This window comes from Mustela nigripes, chromosome 1, assembly GCF_022355385.1.
Source record: "Mustela nigripes isolate SB6536 chromosome 1, MUSNIG.SB6536, whole genome shotgun sequence".
In the NCBI taxonomy this organism is placed as follows: domain Eukaryota; kingdom Metazoa; phylum Chordata; class Mammalia; order Carnivora; family Mustelidae; genus Mustela; species Mustela nigripes.
In genome coordinates, this window is record NC_081557.1 from 236757510 (window position 1) to 236780872 (window position 23363).

The 23363-nt window shown below is 44.8% G+C and overlaps 1 protein-coding gene across 13 annotated transcripts in view; it reads left to right on the forward strand.

Annotated features, from left to right (window-relative positions):
* The first annotated feature begins 12274 nt into the window (after nucleotides 1-12274).
* LIMCH1 (LIM and calponin homology domains 1) overlaps nucleotides 12275-23363 on the forward strand; it is a 327804-nt gene continuing 316715 nt past the window's right edge. For 12 of the 13 annotated variants that reach the window (XM_059383225.1, XM_059383068.1, XM_059383114.1 and 9 more), the window contains exon 1: nucleotides 12707-12923. In XM_059383225.1, the coding sequence (XP_059239208.1) occupies nucleotides 12828-12923 (96 nt within the window). In that variant the 5' untranslated portion in view covers nucleotides 12707-12827. Of the gene's footprint in view, nucleotides 12924-23363 lie in introns of all 13 variants that reach the window. The other variant, XM_059383076.1, reaches the window with a different exon arrangement.

A 23363-nucleotide genomic window follows, 5' to 3' on the forward strand; every position in this document is an offset into this window, starting at 1 on the left:
CGACCCCAGGACCTTGAGATCAGGCATGACCTAAGCCAAGGCAGACACTTAATGGACAGAGCCACCCAGGCGCCCCATTTTCTGAACATATTCTGAAACCAGTTTGGAAATAAATAGTTTAAGCTCTTGATGTTTACACTTAACTAAAATGGAGATAAATAACCAGGAGTGGTTTAAAGTACAACCTCTAGAATCAGAAAGAATTGAGTTAAGCTAGAACTTGTTATTTACTAGCTGTATGACGAATGGCAAGTTATTGATCCTCCTAAACCTCAGTGTTCTCATCTATAAAACGGGAAGCATTATAGTGACTTGATATGGAATTGCTTTAAAGCACATTGCCTGCCACTTAGTAAGCAAACAACAAATACAGGTGATTATTATTAATAACTATTCTTAGGTGGAGAGCAGAAAGGCTGACATGTTTACAGTCTTCTACGTTGCTGCTACCTGATGGTCAGAACTGCACATTACTTAAATCCGTAATTTATGCAGGAGAATTAGCACTAGAGAATCAAATAAAAGTGATTTATTTCTGATGATCAGTGGATATGACTGGCCATTCTGCTACTTTTCTCTTGGGCTGGTAGAAACATTGTATTCTGTGAGCCAGAACACGATTGAGTTTTGGAGTTTTCTGTACTACTTTTTAGGAAGTGAGCGTTACATGGATTTGAAGCAGAAATTATAAAGGCAAATGCCAGAGAGACCAACCAACTAGGGCTCGTGAATGAAGCAGGCAAATGTGAAAGGATCAGGAGTGACAGGGATTGTGGCAAAAGGGAATGCCACGCCTCTCCCAGGGGACAGCTGTCCTGGAGCTCTGGCTTTGACAAGGCAGGAATTTGGAGCCAGCCACATCTTCCAAGTTTTCAAGAGAAGTTGGAAATCTAGAGGGCTTTTTTTTTTTCCTTTCCCATGAAGTTTCTGAATTTCTAGAAGTTGGTAACTCATTCAAGCATTGTTTTAAAAACACTGCGCAAGCCAAAACACCATGCCTGCTGGCCAGACCTGATTCACCGGTCACCAGCCTGTGACCTTTGATTTGAGATATCATTAGCATTTTCAAGAAGCATGGAGAAATGCGGCAACTTTAAAGGGCTGATAAAACACTACACAAACTTTGTCCCGTGCGATGTGAACTATTTCTAATATGCTGTCTAGTCAATTTGCGTTAAAGCATAGGTTCATTTAGGGAAAAAAAAAATAAAAAGAACAGCAAAAAAACTGCACACAAGAGATTGTAATGCCTTTCATCCTTCAGTTAATTCTGCATTGAGGTTCGGCTGACTGTTTTCAATCTTGACCTCCTGTGGAAATAGACCAGGGAGTTTCTAAGTAAACTTCATTCTCCTAACAGGCCTCTGCATGAAATCAGCTGGAGAAAGTCCTGTAGCTCAACAGGCAGATGGCAGTAAGAAATTAACTTGAACTTCAGCAAGGCCAAGGTTTCCATGGGAACAGAGGAAGCAGCCATACTGCCTGGCATTCGAACTGAATAGGAAACAGGCTCCCTGACAGCATAGTTCTAGAAACGATGGCATCTTTTGGCCACTCTCCCCAAGTGCTTTAACGTTAGGTAATAACCAGATAATAAATGATACTCAGATACATGCTTAAATAGGTTAGAGTGTCTATGAGTCTCAGATACGAGAAAGTGTAAGTAACTGCTGAAATCTGAAAATCATTAATAAGCTTTAGCAGTCTCCATCACAAAAACTGTATTCTTTACTGAATGAGCCCATGACATGCAGAAATCATCGCTTTAATCTTATTTTACTATAAGGAATTCAAAATTCAAATAAACTTAATTTTTATATCAATATGCGGGGTTTTTTTTTTTGTTTTGTTTTTTTTTTTTTTTTGGGAATAACATTTGTCATTAATATGTATTTTGTCTGGGGACGCCTGGGTGGCTCAGTTGGTTGGGCGGCTGCCTTCGGCTCAGGTCATGATCCCGGCGTCCTGGGATCGAGTCCCACATCGGGCTCCTTGCTTGGCAGGGAGCCTGCTTCTCCCTCTGCCTCTAGCCTGCCACTCTGTCTGCCTGTGCTTGCGCTCTGTATCTCTCTCTCTAACAAATAAATAAAAATCTTTAAAAAAAAAAATATGTATTTTGTCTGAACTTTGGGGCATTCTGCATGTGAGGAGTGAGTGACCTTGATGAGCGCGATGCTTTTCTGAATTAATGACTGAAGTGGGTTCATTTCACTTTCTGTCTCTTGCCCAAAGGCAGATTAAGCTGGAAGCTAAGGACATTTAAGCTTCGTGTCCTCTCACTTGTGTTGGCCTCTCCCAAGACCTTAGGGTGAGCCTCCAAGCTGTTCACATTGTCTTATATTTTTGTAACATTTTTATCGCCCTGTGTTTTTGTAACAATTTTGTAACATTTTTAAAAGATACTTTAATTGCAATGGTTAAGGCTGTGATCCATTTCCTCTCAAACTTCCCTTCATTTCAATTCCCCTCCTGTTGAGTGATGATGAATGGCCACAGGTATTTTGGGGGTGTGAGTAAGGGGAAGGTGAGTTAGGGATACATTAATTATGGAATCAGTGGGATATGTGTATGTGGGGCGAGTTTTGTGTGTGGGTATGTTACTGCCATTTGTCCTGCAGTAAGAATAACTTCGAGTAATAAGCCTATTGCCCACTCTATTCGTCCACGATGTGTCAGTACCATGACACCAAGGTGCAGTGCAGATGTTGGATGGAGACATGGTATGTGTCCCTTAGTGCTTGGAACTTGGGAAATGGGGGTGGGGGAGAAATAAAGCTGAGTGGAGCCAGGATATAGCCTGTGGAACATGCTTTCCATCCCCAGACAAGTCAAGTCATAAATGGGAGATCTGGCTCTCTTTGGGTTCTAAACCAACTGGAAGCTCTAGCCTATGAGAAATAGTCTTAAGGCAGGGTATACAATTATACACATGCAGAATATTTCTTATGGGCATTGTGGGATATGGAATTTATCAGAATTCCAATGATTAAATTCCCAAATGAATGACTATGAAACACTGTTGACAAAGGGAATGTAAAACTCAATATGTAATTACCCCAGGACCATTGATGACAAAATGGGTAATGAGAACTGTTGATTCAAAGATCATTTAACGGGTGCCTGGGTGGCTCAGTGGGTTAAGCCTCTTCCTTAAGCTCAGGTCATGGATCTCAGGGTCCTGGGATGGAGCCCCGAATTGGGCTCTCTGCTCAGCAGGGATCCTGCTTTTCCCTCTCTCTCTGCCTGCTGCTCTGCCTACTTGTGATCGCTCTCTCTGTCAAATAAATAAATAAATTCTTAAAAAAAAAAAAGATCATTTAAGATGGATCATGACTAGAGTAACTGACTTACAAGAAATTCGAAAGGCCTGGAATCTCATAGCTTATATAAAAAACTTGATGGAGGTTTTCCTAAATTTGATAACAGTTTTGAAAGTTTATCTCATGTTGTCCATGATGACCTGTACAGCTGAAAGAAACTTTCTGACCTATCAATAACAGATTTTAACATTGCCACAGGCCAGCAACTCCTAACATGGTCAGTGATAAAACATTCTTCTCCCACAAAAATCATCTGCTGGTCTAAGTTCAAAACAATCACTGTTACTGTTACTCTTGAGTTTTCACAACATAATATGTGTAATATGTTAGTTTAAATCTGTCCATCTCATGTTACTTGTTCTTTAATAAGCATTAGAAACACCATTGGAGCTGTGTCTGATAAACTCCCCGTTGTGTGTCAACCCCAGACACACAGTGATGCAGTTACATGTTATTTTCTTTTTTAAAGATTTTATTTCTTTAATTGAGAGAGTAAGAGAGAGAGCAAGCATGAGCAGTGGGGAGAAGCCCGATGCAGGACTCAGTCCTAGGACCCCGGGATCATGACCTGAGCCAAAGGCAGACGTTTAACTTACTGAGCCACCCAGGTGTCTACTACGTGCTATTTTAAGAGAAGTTCATAATGCTTCAGAATTACTCTAATTTGCTTCAGACTTTACGAGGTGTGTCTCCCCATGATAATACACTCTGCATGTAAAACAATAGCTTTTATATAAACAATGATAGCAGGCTGGTTGTAAATGAAGACACAGAACCCCAGTTACTTCCATGCTGTTTGTTATTCATAGGAAAAATCAACCTGTGAACTTTGCAGAGCTGACTTTTTGGAACCAATTTTTCATGTGTTTTCACCCTCCCCCCATTTTAGAGAATATAGTAATGTGAACTAAAAGTAGTAATCTATTACTTTTGTACTTTCTGTCTTTTCTGCAATATATTTTGTGATTTTTATTATTTTATTTATTCCTATCGTGAATATATCAAGTCTAACAAAGGAAAATTTCAGTGAAAAAAAAAACAAACCAAATGCGAATTTACCCTGCCGGATGAAAGATGGTATAGTCTCTCTCTCTCTCTTTTCTCCACAGAAAATGATAATACAAAACATCACATAAAGAGGTAATCAAAGAGGATACAACACCAAAAAGTTAGGGGAAAAGAGCCTTATGGAGATATGTCAGGCAGTCTATTAACAAAAATAATTTTATTTTTCTGGATTTTGTAATGGTTACAGTATTTGATAGCCTCTTAAAACTTACAAATTATTTTATTTCTTTTATCATTCTAAATAAATATTCATCTTCAAACCTAATTTTGTATTTGTAATTTGTAGACGCTACAGGCCCAGTAAAAATTAGAGCTGTCCTTGTTCTCATTGCCCCCATAACGGCAAAATCAGTGTTTTTAGAGAAAATTTACAGAGAATAAAATGCACAGATCTTAAATGTACAGATTATTAAACTTTTGCCTATTTATATAACTGTATCACCAGCATTCTTGAAGATGTAAAACATTTCCATCACCTCAAAAAACAATTAAAATTTTCTAATATACTCAGGTTTAAGAAGTCAATAAAGCCATACAAGAAGAATATTTTGCTAAGACAAATCATAAGAGACTTTTAATCTCACAAAACAAACTGAGGGTTGCCAGGGGTCGGGGGGGTTGGGAGAGGGTGGTTGGGTTATGGACATTGGGGAAGGTATGTGCTATGGTGAGTGCTGTGAAGTGTGTAAACCTGGCGATTCACAGACCTGTACCCCTGGAACTAATAATACATTATATGTTAATAAAAGATAAAAATAAATAAAAGAAGTACACACATACAAAAAAGAATATTTTGCTAAGAAAAATCAAACTCAATACAAGCAAACGCCTAGTGATAAACTTAGAGTTACTAAAATTAAAAACTCAACAGAAAGACCAGAAACTAAGGTTGAGGAAGTTGGCCAGAACATTAAGCAGAAAGACAAAGAGATGGAAAATCTGAGAGAAAAAAATGAGATCTAAGGAACCAGTGAGAGGAAAAACTCCAACAAATAGGAGTCCCAGAAGAAAGAAAATGCGAGGAAACTTTGAAAGAAATAAATGTTTGTAGACTTGAAGAATGTCATGACTTTTCAGATTTTAATGAGTTTCTCACTACCCAGAAGATCAATAGCTGAAAAGTGTTTTTATTTGATTTCCTTACAAAATCTTCTTAAAATTTTGTGAAACAAACGAAGTGGAAATATTTAAAAGACTAAAAATGAGCATGTTAGAGGAGTATTTGACTTTCACTCAACCTATTTTTTCCAGGTCACATTTGGCCATTGTTATTCATTCACTCATCCATCCAACCATCCATCCATTCAGCACTTACTTGGTGCTTAGCCATGGCAGTGCTAGTTTCAAAGGAAAGGACTGATTCCAACTATACATCCAAGCACAGTTCTGTATTATATGTGCTAGGGTGGAGGTATAAAGAAGCAGCTATCCCAGTATTTCTCACTGTCATCAAATAATATCTCTTTTATTTTTTCTAGACTCATTATGCTTTCTGAATCTAATGATTCAAGCATTTCATTAATTATTTTTTTAAAAAATATTTTATTCATTTATTTGACAGAGATCACAAGTAGACAGAGAGGCAGGCAGAGAGAGAGGAGGAAGCAGGCTCCCTGCGGAGCAGAGAGCCCGATGCGGGGCTCCATACCAGGACCCTGAGATCATGATCTGAGCTGAAAGCAGAGGCTTTAACCCACTGAGCCACCCAGGCGCCCCAAGCATTTCATTAATTCTAAAAAAATTCTAGTCATTAGTTTTTGAAATATTACCTCTCTTCATTTTCTCCATTCTCTTCTTCTAGAATTCCTAGTAATTGTTTTATGAGAAATTTGTATTTTCTTAGCCATTTTTTAGCACTTTTTCTTATTTTCCTTTACTTCATTCCATATAATTTCTGAAGATCTATATTCCAATTCACAAATTTTCTCTTCACTTGTGTCTAACCTATACGTTAACCCATCCTCTATGTTTTAAATTTATGACTACAACTTTCTAGTTGTTCTTCTAATACTTGTGCAACTCCGTGTGCCCTTTTTTACTGTGTCTTGTTATTATTTTCTTCCATTTGGATTCATTATCTTATGTCTTTAATCATTTAAAAATTTACTTTATAACCTTTACTGATAGCCCTATTAAATGAATTCTGGGAAACCTAATGGCATTCTTTGTCATGTCCTTTGAATTTTGCTTATATTACATGGTTTCTGCATGTATTTTGTACTTTTAAATGGAAAGCTGATCCTCATTAGGCTTTATTTGTGAGAGTCCCATGAGGCTTAGATGGAAGGCATTTTCTTCCAAAGGGATTTTATATTTGTTTCTTCTAGGTGCCCAAGAGGCCCTAGACCAAATTGTTTAAGTTACTTTCTTAGCTTGAGGGGACTTGGATCAGGTGTATGTTATCTATAAAGAGGATTAGCCTTTTGTTTACACATTCTCTGGGGAGGTTACCCATATCCCCCAACCCAGCGCTGAGGTCAAGACAAAGAAAGGTCCTTATCACGTCCCTCTGTGGTGGTGGAATATTTTCTAGTCCAGTCTCTCTCTGTGGGATTAGTGTGTATATGTCTATGTGTGTGTGCATGTGTGTGTGTCCCCGTGTGTGTGTCTGTGTATGTGCATGTGTATATGTAAGTATGGCTTCTCAGTTGCATTCTTCATACACACAGGGATAGGCCTCAACTTCCGGTACTACAGCCCTAGCCCTAGGTTTCTAACAACCCCTGTACACTGTGTCTCTCCATGGGACAGTCAAGGGTCAGATCATGAATTTACTTCTCTAGTTTTATCTTTCCTTTCCATTTTGCCTTCCGAAGAATTGCTGTTAATTTCTTTTGAGCTTGACTCTTCAAGTAAAGATTATTTTATTTATTTTGTATGGCATTTATAGGAGTTTTGCAGCAGGAAAGTTATTCAGTCAGTCATCATCTGGGAAATTGAGATTGTTATTCACATTCTTTTTATTATTATTATTATGTTCAGTTAGGCAACATATAAAAATCTTCCACTAAGCAAAGAAAACTACCACGTTCTTTTTAAATGGCTTTAAAATTCAAAGCAATGACAAATGGAGAGTCTTTTTCAGAACGCTCCTTAAAGATTCTCATACCTACTTTGCTATGGTGAGAACCACCACATTATAGTAACAGAGAAAAAGAGGTGGCTAATTTTGACTTGGCTGCTAAGGAAGTTGCCAGAAAGGTGACATTTAAGTCAGACTTTGGAGAATGAGAAATTCAGTACCCCGATTTACCACCAACCATTAGTCTCCAAACTATTTTACAGGGTGTCATTTAGAGTTAGTCCAATTGATTTACCTCATTTTATATACTAATGATATACATATTTTAGTACACAATGTCATCAAAGTTATTATCCATTAATTTCTAAGTGGCAGGAAAGGAAGCAGATGATTTATTGATAAAACTGCAAACCCAGAAAGGCTAAATAACATTTTCACTCCTGTAACACAGTGACAGGGCTGGATTCGAACTTGAGTGTGGCAACTGTACCATGTGCCCTTCGGGGAGCTTCACTGACCAATGGCCTCAGCTGCTGTACTCTGAAGTCCATTGCCATGTCTGCATTAAGCCTGGCTTTCCACTGGGCCGCTTGCAGCCAGTTACTAAATATGGCAGAGATACTAAGGCAGGCTTTTCCTGGAAGACCCTGGACTCCTCTGGCAGCAGACTGGCCCACAGACCTCCTCGCCAAAGCTGCCTTGGAGACCGAGATGACACTCTGCCTGAACTTCCTTCCCTCTCTTTGCTTGAGGTCAGGCTTGCATTGTGCTCTGACTGCTTCCCCAGCATTTTCTCTCAAAGTCATGTCCCTGATAAAATCCTTACACATTTAACTCTATCTTGGTGTCTGCTTCTCAGAAGACCCAGACTATCGCCCCTAGTTTGTGGAACCTCAAAACCCATGATTTTAGACAAAATGACTAAAAATGGACTAAAGATTAAAATGTAAGAGGGACAACTATCGGACTGTTAGAAGAAACATAGGCATCAGTCTTCATGACCCTGGATGAGGCGATGCTTTCTTAGATAAGACACCCAAAGCACAAACCACAAAAGAAAAAAAATAGATATTTTAGACTTCATCAAAATTAAAAACTTTTCAGGGCGCCTGGGTGGCTCAGTGGGTTGAGCCACTGCCTTCGGCTCGGGTCATGATCTCAGGGTCCTGGGATCGAGTCCCGCATCGGGCTCTCTGCTCAGCAGGGAGCCTGCTTCCTCCTCTCTCTCTCTCCGCCTGCCTCTCTGCCTACTTGTGATCTCTCTCTGTCAAATAAATAAATAAAATCTTTAAAAAAAAATTAAAAACTTTTCTTCTTCAAAGGACAGCATCAAAAAAGTGCAAAGCCAACACACAGAATGGAAGAAAACATTTGCAAATTGTATATCTGATAAGATACTCTTACACAGGATATATAAAGAACTCTCCTAATTCAATGATAAAAAGAGAAATCACTCAATCAAAAAATGGACAAAGATATGAATAGGCATTTCCTCCTAGAAAATGCGCGAATGGCCAATTGTTCGTGAAAAGATGTCAACATCATTAGTCATCAGGGAAATGCCAATTAAAACCACAACGAGATACCACTTCACATCCACTAAGATAATTATAATAAAAAAAAATCAGAAAATAGCAAGTGTTAACAAGGAGATGGAGAAATTGGAACCCTTCTACCCTGCTGGCAGGAATGTGGAAATGGTACCGCCATTTTGGGAAAATGGTACATTAGTTTATCAAAAGGTTAAATACTCAATTATCATATGACCCAATGATTCCACTTGGCATTTACTAAGACAAATTAAAATGTGGGTCCACACAAAGACTTGTACAGGCATGTTTATTGCAGTATTGTTCACAATAATTGAAAGGTGAAAACAACCCAAATGTCTATCAACTGATGAATGGATATACAGAATGCGGTATACTCATACAATGGCATATTATTTGCCCACAGAAAGGACCAAAGTACTGATATATGCAGACACATGGATGAACCTTGAAAACATTATGCTAAGTGAGAGTAACAATACACAAAGGACCACATATTGTATGATTCCATTTATATGAAATGCCCAGAAGGGGCAAATTGATAATGACAGAAAGGAGATTAGTGTTTGCCAGGGTGCAGGGGCATGGTAAATTTGGAGGATGACAGCTAAACACTGTGGGGTGTCTTTTTGGAGAAATCAAAATGTTTCAAAATTAATTGTGATTGTTGTACAACTCAGTGAATATATTAAAAAATAGTATGTGAATGGTATCTCAATAAATCTGTCACTAAAAAATCCATGCTCTTTGAATACACTATATCCTTCCTCTGGCATTTATCCTAGAGTGCCTTGTCTTATAGTTCTTTTCTTCCCACCCAAATGTTGCTTCAGACCCTCCAAAGAGCGATGATCTTTGAATTGTGGCGTTTCTTCTGGATTTGATTTCTTCACTCTAGTTTTTTCAAATTTCCTCCAGTGGACGTATATTACTTTTATATTTGAAAACTATGTTATACAGAAATGAAAATGTTGTTTCATTAACAAAAGTATTAGCCCCTAAAGGAAAAGGTCTGTGTCCCTTTGTGGAGTCCTCTGATGTTAGCACAGAAAGTAGGTGCTTAGCAATAATTTGTAGATGTTCTTGAGAATGGCACGAGTTTTGAACTCCATTATGGTTGTAAGTCCTTGGGTCTTTGGTAATCTCTGTGAATTTCTTATTGGTAATAGAGTCCAGGAAAAGTAGGTATTATTTTGTGATTATTAACCTTCATGTATAAATGTATTTCACTGGAAGAAAAATGTTTTAGTTTGAATGCTGGGTTCAATAGCAGACATTTTACTGATAAGGTAGCTTTTACCTTCATGAAATCATTTTCAAACATTTGGGTCAGCCGGCTTCCCCTCCTCCCACTTACTCCCTGCAGGGAAGCCTGCCCAAAGGGGCATCTTTCATTAGTGTGCCAGGGCTGATAGTGAATTATTGACTTCGCCATGTTTCTTTGTAGAGACAAGGTCCTCCTCTGACAATATTTCATTAGCCCTTTTCCTCAGCTTGTCTTCTTTACTCTTTGTAATGTCCCCCTCCTCCTTTTTGGAAAGCAGGAAGGATTAAACAGAGCACTGTCTCTGCCAGCCCCAAGCTGGGTCCTTTCACATTCAGAAATCCTGTTTTCTCCTCATAGTGATTCTGCTGAAAGGTTGCCATCTCAACCTCATTTGAGATGAGGAAACTGAGGCACGCATTGTAAGTGGTGGCCTTGGGACCCGGCCTTGCTGTGCAGTGCGTGGTTAAGGGCAGATGGCGCCAGGCTGTCTGGGCTTGAATCCGGGCTTCAGGGCTCCCCAGCCTCGTCCCTCCCCTCCCCTCGCCGCCTTCTTTCTCCTAGTTCCTTACAGGGTTGATAATAGTCCATGTTACCAGGTTGGAATAGGGAATGAGTTAGTCAATTATTTGTAATGCACTTAGAACAGGACCTGGCATCATGCAAGTACCATAGAAGTGTTGTAAAAGTAAATAAACTGAAAGCTGTCTGACTCCAAAGCTGCTCATGGTGGAATTTCAGGCTTGCTTCTTGTTCCATTCCCCTATTAAAGCAGCAGAATTGGGCAAAAGCTAAACTTGGACTCTGAACAGGGAACAGAGGCTGAGCTGCGGAGGCACCCACGGACTTCCTGCCCCGTCCAAACTCTCTCACCATCAGCCGTTCTAAAATGTGAAACCGTTTGCTTTAAGTTGGCTGAAGGTACTGAGCTCTGAGGTGCCAGCCTGAGCCCCCTTCCGAGCCTCAGGCCTGGCCTAGCCTGAGGCCTCTCCCCTGTTGTCGCTCCGACCTGGTTCCGCCCTCATCACTCCCCAGTCACGAATGCTAGCCTTTGTGGGTCCCCTGACCCCTACTAAGCTCATTCCCATCCCAAGGCCTTTATAGGCATCTGGAAATAGTTCCCCAGATGGCTGCGTGGTTAACGTCTCTCTCATTCACGTCATCTTGTCACCCAGCTTTGTCAGAAAAACCTTCCAGGCTCACCAAATTGGGCTCCGGAGCAAAACAGAAGGCGTGCTCAAGGAGAGTGGCTGAGAGTTTATTAGGACATCATTGGGAGGAAGTGGGGAAGGTAGGGAAACCACAATAAGATGGGGAGGCCTTTACCACCACCTGGCCTGGGGCAATAGGCTGGGACAAGAGGAGACTGGGAACCTCGGAGAATCCAAGGACGGCCCCCAGGCAGGGCTGTCGTCCTCAGGGGTTGCTGCAGCAGCCAGTCTGCCGGATTTCTGCAGTAAGGGGCAGCATAAATACCCCACCTCCCTCTCCTTCATCCCCCCCTGACCTCCCGCCTCCCTACCGTTCACCGAGCCTGAGCGCACAGATCGAGCCGCCTCCCAGGAGGAGTGGAGAGGTAATCGGAAGTCAGCTAATCCTCTCTCTTCCCAGGTCATAGTTTACCTTCTCTTTTCTCTTTACAGGACTCCCCACAATCACCTTCTTTTGTTTTACACGTTTATTTTCTGTCTATCTCCGCCCCTGCCATCCTCTCTAGAAGGTAACTATCTGGAGGGCACGGACTTCGGCGTTTTCTATTTTTCTTTCTTTTTTCATCTCTGGGTCCTCAGCGCCAACCCCAGTGCCTGATACATAGTCACACAGTAAATACGGGTTGAATGAATCAAAAGACTGGATCACAAATAGCTTAGCTGAAGAGAAAAAGGCTTATAAGGGCGGTTTTTCTTTTTTTTTTCCTCACATTAGGATCGGGTGCCTGAACCCTGCCTGGCGCTGGGCCCGAGGGCTGCTCCTCTTGCTCCCCCCGCCGCCCCCCGCCGCCCCCCGCCCAGACTTCTGCGAACGGGCGGGACGGCAGGTGCCGCTAGGCCCCCTCCCGCGCCCCTGCCCGCACGTCCTTCCGACCCGCCGCTGGCCCGCCGGCTCCCCCCGGGACGTGTACGCCGCGGTGGGCGCGCATCTCCCAGGCGCCGGCCGACCCGCTGGCCTGTCCGCAGCGGGGCCCCGCGCAGGGACGTGCGGGGTGGCTGCCCGAGGGCTCCAGGCCGGGTTGCGGGCAGGGAGGGAGACACCCAGTGCTCACTCGCGGTTATTTTTACTCGGTAGCTGACACCCTCCCCCCGGGGGGGGGGCGGAGCGGCCAGAGAAGGTGGGGAGAGAGGGAGCTCCCGGCGCCTCCACGCTCGCTCCCGCCGGGGACTCGGGGCGCGGCGGAGACCGGGCGGCGCAGGGAGCAGCTGCCGCGGCGTCCTCCGGCAGTGCGCCGCTCTCCTCCGGGACCTGCGCCGGGCGGGGGCGGGGCGGGGCGGGCCGGGAAGGGAGGGCGGGCGGGAAGGGGCGGGGAGCGCGCTCCTGCGGCGGCGGCGGCGGCGGCCGTCCTCATCCCGGCGGCCCAGCGCTCGAGTGCACGCGGGGCTTCGCAAATGGCTTGTCCCGCTCTGGGTCTGGAAGCTCTTCAGCCTCTGCAGCCGGAGCCGCCCCCCGAGCCTGCTTTTTCGGAGGCACAGAAGTGGATCGAGGTAGGTGCCCCCGGCTGGCGGGAGGCCTTGCAGGGGCGCCCGAAGCCACCGACCCGCACACACGGACGACAGGTCCAGCCTCGCCCCCGCCCCCCCCCCCCCCCCCCCCCCTTTGCCCCCCCCCCCCCCCCACCCGCCCGGGCCTCGGCCGATCTGCGATGCCCTGGCGCGGGTCTCGGGAGAGGGTGGGCGTGAATGAGGGGCGCCGCAGTCTGGCTGTGCGCGTGGGGGGCACGGAGCGGTCTCCCGCGCCTGCATCCCTCCTGCCCGCCAGCCGCGCGAATCTCAGCTCCCGCCGCTTCCACGCCGGGCGGAGGGAAGCGCAGTGCCCGCAGGAGCGCCGCAAAGGCGCAGGAAGCGCGAGACCCAGAGTGCTGCAGACGCCGCATTTCGAGGGGGGGGGGTGTCCTGCTCCCGGTCCTACCTTCCCCCTCTTGACACCCCCTCCTCCCGTCCCAGCTCCTCCGGAGCGGAGTTGGCAGTGTCTCCACGGAAGCGCGTATCCACCAGCGCTTCTGGCTGTATCCTGGCAGCGGGTCAGGTGAGGCTGGCCCAGCGCACAGGGCCGGGGAGCCTGCAAGACCCACCTGCAAGCGCGCCATCCGCATAGACGCTGCCCAGCCATTGGCAACCCCTGCTCCGTACCAGAGGCGGCGGGGCGGGCTCCCAGGTTGCCGGGTCGCAGGCCCCGCTGGCATATTTCACTTCTTAAATGACTCGGTGGCAGGCCAGGGAAATCACTGGAGCTCTCGGCTCAGTCCAGGCGGCGCTCGCTGGGTGATCCTGATTCTCGATGTCTATCTGTAGATGTAGCTTCGTGGCCCAGCGCTCCCCAAATGACGTGTCTGCCGGGGATCAGGACGCTTGGAGGGCGCGAGGGGGGAAAGGTGACCCCCTGTGATCCGTGCAGTGAGCCTCTGTTTCGCCAGATGGCCTTTCTTGAGGCTTAGCGGAAGGCGAATTTGACCCTTTTCCTCAGTGACAGGCAGCCCTCCTTGCGGATAGTTCAAAGGAACGAATGCACCGCTAAGTCATTGGCCGGGCAATGGCGAAGCCTGTTAGTACTCAGGCTGTCACTGGGTGACCCCCCCCCCCCCTTGTCAGGATGTTTCAGGGGTAACAGAGCTACGATGGTGCAGATTTGAACCTGCTAAACTGCTTGCAGAAACCACCCTCACTGACTGCTGCCCCAGTGCTCCAGCAAGAGGCCTGCCCCCTCCAGGGTTAGCCTGATCCAAGCAAGAGTGTTAGGCAGAGTTTAGAAACATCCATTTAAAAATAGGGTGAAAGAAACAGAAGATTAGACTTGAGGCTCTGTTGATAAAAGCCCCAATTATATCTCTCATAATTTGATGGCTCATGACCTGATGAGAAAAACACCTTGGCTTTTAATTTTTGATATGTGGCCAGAAAGGCTTGGGGGGGGGGTGACAGGTGCTCTCTGTGCGGCATACTTGGGTTCACAGGACACACAAGAGACGTTTGTATTCACTGGCTTAGTTGAGAGTTGGCGAGCTGTATTTTTCATGTTCTTGAACTTTAAAATTCTCAGGAGAGATTTTAGATGTGGATAATAGGTGAGGGCAGAATACCAGAGCCCAGCAGTCTTGCAATTCGTGGAGGCAAGTGGTTTATTCTCAATATTCTTAATTGTAACATTAATATAGTCTATTTAGAAAAATGGGTTGTCGTATAAATTGCAGGAAAGGGCACAAGTCTTAAGTGCACATCTGCGGGAATGTTCTCATATATATATGTACCGTTACAACCTCCCTCCAGATCAGGGTCTAAAACATCTCCTTTCGCCCAGAGGATCACGGTCTGTTTTTAAGTGGTGGTATGTATGAGGCTAGATGTTTTGCAGGACAGGATGTCAGCTTTTGTCCGGGTTCCACTGGTTTAAAAGAATTTAAAAAAAAAGAAAAGCAGGACTTCCTTAAGAAAGGAGAGCCCTGATTAGGACCAACCGACGGGCCTGGCATTATTCGCGATGCCTTGAGGGTATGCTCATTGGAGAATGCGAGACCGTGGGGGCGTGCGTGGCTTTAGGACTAGGCGGCGGTGGCGCTCTGCTCTGCGCGTGCATTATTGAAGCGGCCTATCTCCTTTCATTTGCGGGAGTTCGGTTTCTGGGAAAGGAGAGCTTCTCCTCCCAGGCCGTCTGAAAAGGTATTTGCTCCCGGGAGAGATAGTGACCTCCCTTTTTTTTCCTTCCCGGAGGTTCCTCTTGAAATGTAAATGCCGAGTGTGCAAACCGGGGGAACCCGGGAGCCGTTAACAGATGGTTCTGCGCGCAGTTGCCCGGTGAACAAAGATTCCTGGGCTAATATAGCAATAATGTAGTACTTAGACGGAGCTGAATTCCTGGCTGGATTGTTATCTCGAGACAATTCCATCTCCTTTAGGGGCCCCATTGTCTTCGGCAACATCCTTATTGGAAGGGCTTTGTTTTTCACTTTTTGTTCTGTCGTTGATTAAATTTCCCACAGCACCCCCTCCACCGTCCCCCCCCCCCCCCCCACAGGCCACCGCTTTGAGTAGTCAGGAATTTCACCCTTTCAGAAACATGTTCCCTTGGGTGCAGCAGGTTAATAAACAAACTTTGCAGCTTGTCTTTCCTTCTCAGCCCTTGGTCTTCCTTGAGTCATGGGTTGGCCAGAAAAGATTCATTCTTAATAAAGGCTCAAGGAACAAGCGCCATGAGATCACTTGTTAGTGAGGAATTTCTCAGCCTTGGCTGTTAGAGGGCCGGGTGACGGGCAGGAAATGTGGGCCAGGGACCTGATGCTCCCACCTCCGCCCACCCCCAGCTTCTGCCTTAGCTGGCAAAGGTGAGAGCCCTAATGGAGGTCACAGACCATGTGGGAACAGCTCGGTAAGATAGTGCGGGGTTTTTTGCTTTTGCTTTTTTTGTTTGTTTGTTTGTTTTGTTTTGTTTTAATAGTTGCAGAAGCAGGGCTGCGTGTCTTAATGTGGGTTTAGGAGACTCCGAAAGGAAACAGCAAACTTCTAGGATTAATCGCGGCCACCAGCAGGCAGGGGCCTAACTTCCTTCCACATTCCTTTTCTAGAAGGCCTTCCCAAACAAAGGGGCAGTAAGGACAGCACAGGGGTTAAGAGGTCAGACTTTGGAGCTGGGCACCCTGGGTTTGAGTCCTGGGTCTGTTGTTTTCTAGCTGGGTGACCTTGGTCAGGCTGCGCTTCCTCCCCTTTTGGTTCTAAACTGTTTTCTTTGAAAGCTAGTTCTAGTCATTAACAACAGAAATCACAAAGTTATTGTTGAAAGCATCTGTAAAACAGGGGCACTAAGACTAGCTTATCTACCTTGAGGAGTGCTGGGAGAGTTAAATAAGTCAGTGTGTTTTATTTTATTTTAAAAGATTATATTTATTTATTTGACATACAGAGATCACAAGTAGGCAGAGCAGCAGGCAGAGAGAGGAGGAAGCAGACTCCTGCCGAGTAGAGAGCCTGATGTGGGGCTTGATCCCCAGGACCTAGGATCATGACCAGAGGCTTTAACCCACCGAGCCACCCCAGTCCCAGGACCTAGGATCATGACCAGAGGCTTTAACCCACTGAGCCACCCCGGTGTCCCAAGTCAATGTATTTTAAATGCTCAAAAGAGTACCCAGTATTAAGGAAGTGTTGTCTAAGTAATGATTGGTGTTATTACCCTTAATAATAATACTACTGCCATTCTTACCACCATCACCACCATCATCATCAACACGCCTGTGATTGCCATAATTACTGTTGTTCCTATACCTGTTTTGGAAAAAAATCTCCAGAACCCTGAGTTTCTAACTATAAAACAAAGAAACTCAATTACCTACTCATCTCATTCCATTGTCGGACCTTATGAGCTCCAGATACCTGGCCCAGAAGTTAGGTGCATGCTATGTTACCTCGCATTAGAAGAGATATAGGGACCAGAGCAAAACCGGTAATATCTACTTATAAAATGATCCTGGTGGTCCATGCCATTAAGGCTTAGAAAATGATTCCTCAATATTATGTCAAATATTTGCATTTAGTGTGGTCTTTGTTACCAGACTCCAAGCAGAGTGCTCAGTGCCTCTCTTCTTGCTGCCGATCCAACGTTAAGTCATTATACAAATAGTGGCTCTCTGAATATTCATCTCAAATGTGCAGCGTTTTGTTCCCTTAAGTTTTATCTGCTCCTGCTAGAAAAAAGGAATCATTCCCCCCTTTAATTCCCTGCCTCCTTCCTCCCTCCCTCCCTTCCTTTCTTTCCTTTTTTCTTTTTCCCTTGATGATATCTGTTGAGTCACAGGAGTTTGTTAGTGGGTAGATGATTCTAATTTTCTTGGTAACCACCGCCCGCGCCCCCTTTGCCTCTCTGCCCACAACAATATTTATCTGTTCTAATCTGTGGTTCTTCTCTGCAGTGCCAAACACTTTCTGGAGAAACAGATGTCCCTTCAACTTGGTTTCAGTTGTGATTTGGAACAGGTTGCCAGGCCTTTGGGGAGGGGTTGCACATTTCAACCCAACTCAGTCTTGCTTCTCAACTTGAAGTCTCTGGACTCCTTTAACCTTAATCACAGCATGCCTGTGGGGCTTGGTGCCGAATATAATCTTATTTGTGACCTAATCCATATTTCACATGCGTGGGAACTTGTGCGGGGCGGGCTGGAGGGAGGGGAATCCAGCTCATCATTTGGGGTCTTTTCTCCTGCCCATATAGAATTGTTTTCTATTCCACTGGGACCTGATTTTGGAAGATTAAAGGCACCAAGGGTACCTTTGCTCGCCAAGACTGAACGATGGTGTATCGTTTGGCAATAGGGAAGATTTATGAGTAGTTTTTGAGAGAATCTAGCATTTGGTGGCGGGTGACATATGATATTTGCAGTGTCATGACGAGTGAACGTGTGACCTAAGTTGTATCGTCGTTCAAATTCTCCATCTCTGTGGAGACTGGATGATTCTTACATCTTTCCACTACAACAGAGATGTAACTTGGCATATCCTTCGCCAGCATTGCATGGGTTGCTGAGGAAGAGGAAGAAAACCTCTTTTGGCTAGACGGAGAAGGGAGTAGTGGTCTGAATAGATATGTAAATCAGAGCGGGCAGCATCTTTCTCCCAAGGACATTTAAATAAAATCTGGCCTGTTTGTGTACAGGAGCCGCTATGATACAATGCGGTCACGTGGTGGGAGAACAGTGAGGTCCCACAGATTTGGGGGAGAGGGAAGTGGCATGGGAGGTAGAGCTGGCACCTCTTGCCCCAGCATCTCCCTGGAAACCGAGTTTGCACGGAGTGAGCTCCGAATGCAAGACTGAACTCTGGCCACCAAGAAGGGGCGGGGTGGGGCCTGTGTTCCCAGCCCTGGATCTCTTGGCCCTCGGCTCTCCTCTGGGGGATGACAATGGAGCCATGATGCAGACATCTGGCTGTGATTCCATGGGTGGCAGTCAGTGCTAGGTGGGACCAGGCAGCTCCTGGAGATTGGCCTGGCAGCTTCCCTTTTCTGCTTTGAACCACTCTGAAATTTAAGAATGGTGTAGTTCGGAGTAACGTGGTAATGGTAATGATGGTTGTGAAACCGATGCTCAGGATGATAAAAGCTGATATTTATTGAGTGCTTACTACATGCCAGGCACTGGGCTAAGAAGTCGGTGTCTGAATGAATCCCTTACAAGTAAGTACTAGTATCATCCCCATTTACAGAAGAGAAAATTGAGGCCCCGAAAGATGAAGCATCTTGCCCAGACTTTCAAGTAAGTGGCAGAACTAGGACTTAAAGGACCATTTCTTAACTTTTATGAATATATACATTGTTAGACACCCCAGATGCTATAGTTGAGGAAATTGGGGCTTTCAGGAATGAGGAAACCCATCCGGAGTCACAGAATCCGTGAGTACCTGTTAGAGTCAGGATTTAAATCCAGGCCATCTGACTTTGCTGCCCTTGTTATCTGAGCCCTTCTGTTGCTGCCCACATTAGGACCAGGTGTAAAAACTCTGGTAAGGACTGAGCTTCCTGTTTCTCTAGCAGCTTCCCCTGTATGTGGGAGCAGATTGTGGATTTCAGAAGCTGTGGGTCGCTAGATCATTCCCCATGGCTCGTCTCTTTCAAATATGGGTGCGAAGGGGTATCCCTGATGGGTTTAAGTGCTGCTGACGCGTCTGAAGCCTTTACCACAGCTCTCACCTTCCCCCGAGAGCGCTCCCAACGGGCCAACATCTCACCTGGGAAAGGGTTTGTTGTTGAGTTCAGCCAAGAGGCAGGTCCTTCCGAGAGAGGAGATTGGCAGCCTCTCCTGCAGGTGTCCATGTCATATCCTAAAGAACTGAAGGGTCAGAACGAAGCAGCTCCGTGACTTCTGGGAATCCTCGGCAGACCTGTCACTGACCTTCCAGTCTAACCTTAATCATTTTGGCCCTTATTTTCATGGTTGAGGACTGAATGAGTTGTTCTTTGACTAAACTGCTTGCACAGGAACTATATTTTCTTTCTTTTCAAAAAAAATACTTACTTACTTATGAGAGAGAGAGAGAGAGAGAAGGAGAATCTGAAGCAGACTTCCTGCTGAGCACAGAGCCTGGCATAGGGCTCGAACCCAAGACCTGGAGATCATGACCTGAGCTGGAACCAAGAGTTTGGTCGCTTAACTGACGCAGAGCCACCCAGGTGTCCCTGCATATTTTTGTTAAGCCTGGTTTACTCTTCTGTGGTTCAGGAAAATGTGGAAAACAGTTTTATAATATTTCCCCTCATCTGTTCTTAAGGATGTGTGTGTGTTTATATTTGAAGCGAAAGAAAGGTAGCAGGTATGATCTTTTTGGGGTGAAGTGTTGGGTGGGAAAAAGGATGACTTCAGTGCAATCAAATGAGGAAAGGAGAGGAGAAAAGAACTTTGTTTTTAAGTGATTGAGAAAAATAAAGATAGTCTAAATGAGAGGGTTACTAGATGATACAGGAAAAAAAAAATAGTCCTTTAAAAAAAAAGTGACAGAATATTGGAAAGACTTCTGCCTGGACATGAGGAGATGTTCTATCTCTCTCTGCAAGGAAGAATGATGTCATCTAGTTCAGTTCTGCTGTGGTAAAATTCCATGTTTGTAGCGTTGAAAACAACACTCCCAAAGAGATGTGCTCAGGAAGCTAGCCCTGATGGGATGGCCACTGTGTCTCAGGGAATTATCTTTAACAGGCGGGAGGAAACTAGGTGACGTAGTCTGCGACTTGCACCTAAGGAATGTCTTAGTGGCTGTCTTTGCCCACTAAACTTACATTATCAGCAAAACTGCATCCTTATATCTATGATGGGACTTTAAGAACAAAGTATTGGTTAGGCTGAGAAAGCTCCACGTTTCCACTGTTCTGTATTTTGCCCGTGATAGTGATCAGGCTATAGCTCATACAGGATGCAACTTGGCCACCTGGTCAGCCATAGAATTTAGAGACCTACCCCACCCACCTATCCCTAAATAGCCCATTGGGAAGCTATGTAAGAATAGACCTGCACTTGGTGGTTTTTTTTTTTTTTTTTTTTTTTAAGTAAATGTCAAGGGCAAAGGCTTGTGGCATTTTTATTTCCATGACCCAATACTGTTATAAAAAAAATCCTCAGCGATACTTTTCTTACCAAGGGACTGAAGTTTTATTTATTGTGCTGAGGACACAGTTCTCTTTTCCTTCCTTGATAAGCATTTAAAAAGAATGATATTCAAACACTTACCTTCTTTCTAATGGGAAACTGAAGGAAGGTTAGGATGGGCTCAGCCAGATTGTCTAAAATATGAAAATATTTGGGATACTTCATTATCACTCATTTGTAAATTCACTTCAGTGTAAACACGAAAAATAAGCATACAGTGGAAGTAAACATTAATGTGTGAAAGTGTTTCAAACAAATCAAAAGATTTGTTTCCTGGGAAGTAGTTACTAAGCCCCAAAGATGTGCCAGGCATAGTGCTAACAACCAGGGTTGGATGGTGAACAGCAGAAACCTAATTCCCATTCACATGAAATGCACAATGGTGTGTGTGTGTGTGTGTGTGTGTGTGTGTGTGTGTGTGTGAGCTTAAATTAAAATACACAATTACAAACTGGGCTAAGTACTATGAAGACAAAGAATGAGGGGTTTAAGAGAAAAGTGCTTGAGGCAGACAAGGAGCATTTAAGCTAAGACCATGGAAGGGTGCTGGGCAGGAGAATTAGATGGACACAGATTTATTGAGACAAGGGCTTGCAGGTACATATAACACATGCTTTTATTGTGATTACTCTTGGAAAAAAAGGTAGAGTAGGAACACTGTTAAAGTTCTCCAGATGTATTGAAGGTGTGTGTATGTGGGGGGAAGGGGCCAGGAAAGGGGCTGAGTCAGAAGTTCTTGAATATCCTTGCAAGCCTCTCAGAGTAGGGTTTGCATTATGATCCAGTGCACCTCTTAGGACCGAGGCACAGGTAAGTCAAGACCTCTTCTTCTAGGGGCGCCTGGGTGGCTCAGTGGGTTAAAGCCTCTGCCTTCAGCTCAGGTCATGATCCCAGGGTCCTGGGATCGAGCCCCGCATCCATCTCTCTGCTCAGCAGGGAGCCTGCTTCCTCCTCTCTCTCTGCCTGCCTCTCTGCCTACTTGTGATCTTTGTCTGTCAAATGAATAAATAAAATCTTTAAAAAAAAAAACAAAACCGGGTGCCTGGGTGGCTCAGTGGGTTAAAGCCACTGCCTTCAGCTCAGGTCATGATCTCAGGGTCCTGGGATCGAGTCCCACATCGGGCGCTCTGCTCAGCAGGGAACCTGCTTCCTCCTATCTCTCTCTCTGCCTGCCTCTATGCCTACTTGTGATCTCTGTCAAATAAATAAATAAAATCTTTTAAAAAAAAACAGCAAAAAACAAAACCTCTTCTTCTAGGAGAAATAGCAGAGAGGATCTTGGGATTTATTTTTTGAGCCTGGACTCTGGGATTACAATTCTTTTTGAAAAGATTTTATTTATTCATTTGACAGAGAGAGCGAGAGCACAGCTGGGGGAGCATAAGAGGGAGAGGGAGAAACAGACTCCCCCTAAACAGGGAGCCTGATGAAGGCTCGATCCCAGGACCCTTGGCCAACGGCAGATGTTTAAACAGCTAAGCCACCCAGGCGCCCCTGGGATTAAAATTCTTATACCAAATCGGGGCTATAGAAGCTGTACTCCACTCTGAGGTAAGAGGCTTGCAGAAGCTTACTTTCCTTTCAGTGAGTGAGAAGAGCAATTTTGTATATGACTTTGGGTGATGACCTATAGATGTCCACTAATTGGGAACTTGCCCCAGACTCCTTTAAAAGAAGGGGCGTTAAAACTAATAAAGTCATGTGCCATTTGGGAATCCTAGAAGTCGTAAACTCTGGAGGTCTGTGACTTTGGTTTCTTTCAGCACTTGAACCCACCACCTCTATGCCCCCTTCCTCATGGTTCAGCACAGCTCGTTATCACATCATCCTCCAGGGGACACCTGGGTGGCTCAGTTGTTAAGTGTCTGCCTTTGGCTCGGGTCATGACCCCAGGGTCGAGCCCCACATCAGGGTCCCTGCTCAGTGGGAGGCCTGCTCCTCCCTCTCCCCCTGTTTCTGTTCTCTCTCTGTCAAATAAATAAACAAAATCTTAAAACAAAACAAAACATCATCCTTCCAGAAAGCAGGATGGAGGAATAAAAAATAAAGACTCTATAAGACACCTTCTAGAAAATTCTTCCCAATTCTTCTGCTTATGTTTTTTTGCCGAGGTTTTCAGTAATATGGCCACTTCTGGTTGTAGGGGAGGCTTCAGTGTCCTCAGGTCGTACTCTGGATTCTATTCCTCAGAAGAAAGGGGAAAATGGCTGTTGAGTTAGGGGGACCCTAGGATGTCCTTTCCCCACTTCTCCAAGGACAGATCCTTTCCAGACAGAGCTTAAATATGTCTGCCTCAAAGCAGACTCCCTGATTCCTCTAAGCCCATTAATCCCTCTTCCTCTGTGCAAACCGGACATTTAGTATCTGCCTCTGTTAGAAACGTTGTCACATATCATTGTAACGAATATATGGTTGGGTGAGATCTGTCTCCTTCTATGAATCCCAGAGTTCTTGTGGCCAGGGACTAGGACTTAGTCACTGTCCCCGTTCCTCCTCAGTCTGCACCCCACCGGAGCCCCATGGCCACATTACCCACTGCCCAAAAGGTTTCTCAGAGAGCCTGTGCCCAGCTATCATTGCCTGATTGGCACTTGGACTCTACCATGGCAGAGAAAATAGACTCTGTTGCTGACCTGACAGGAAGCAAAGTTTTTTTTTTTTTTTTTTAAAGACTGATTAAAAAAAGCAGTTTACCCAGTGGTTGCCTGGAGATAGTCAGTGATTGGACACTTGGAAAGTGATTTCACTTTTGGCTCTTAGGCAGGTGATATCTGTTGAAGGAATGACTTAGGAGGCCAACTTTCCC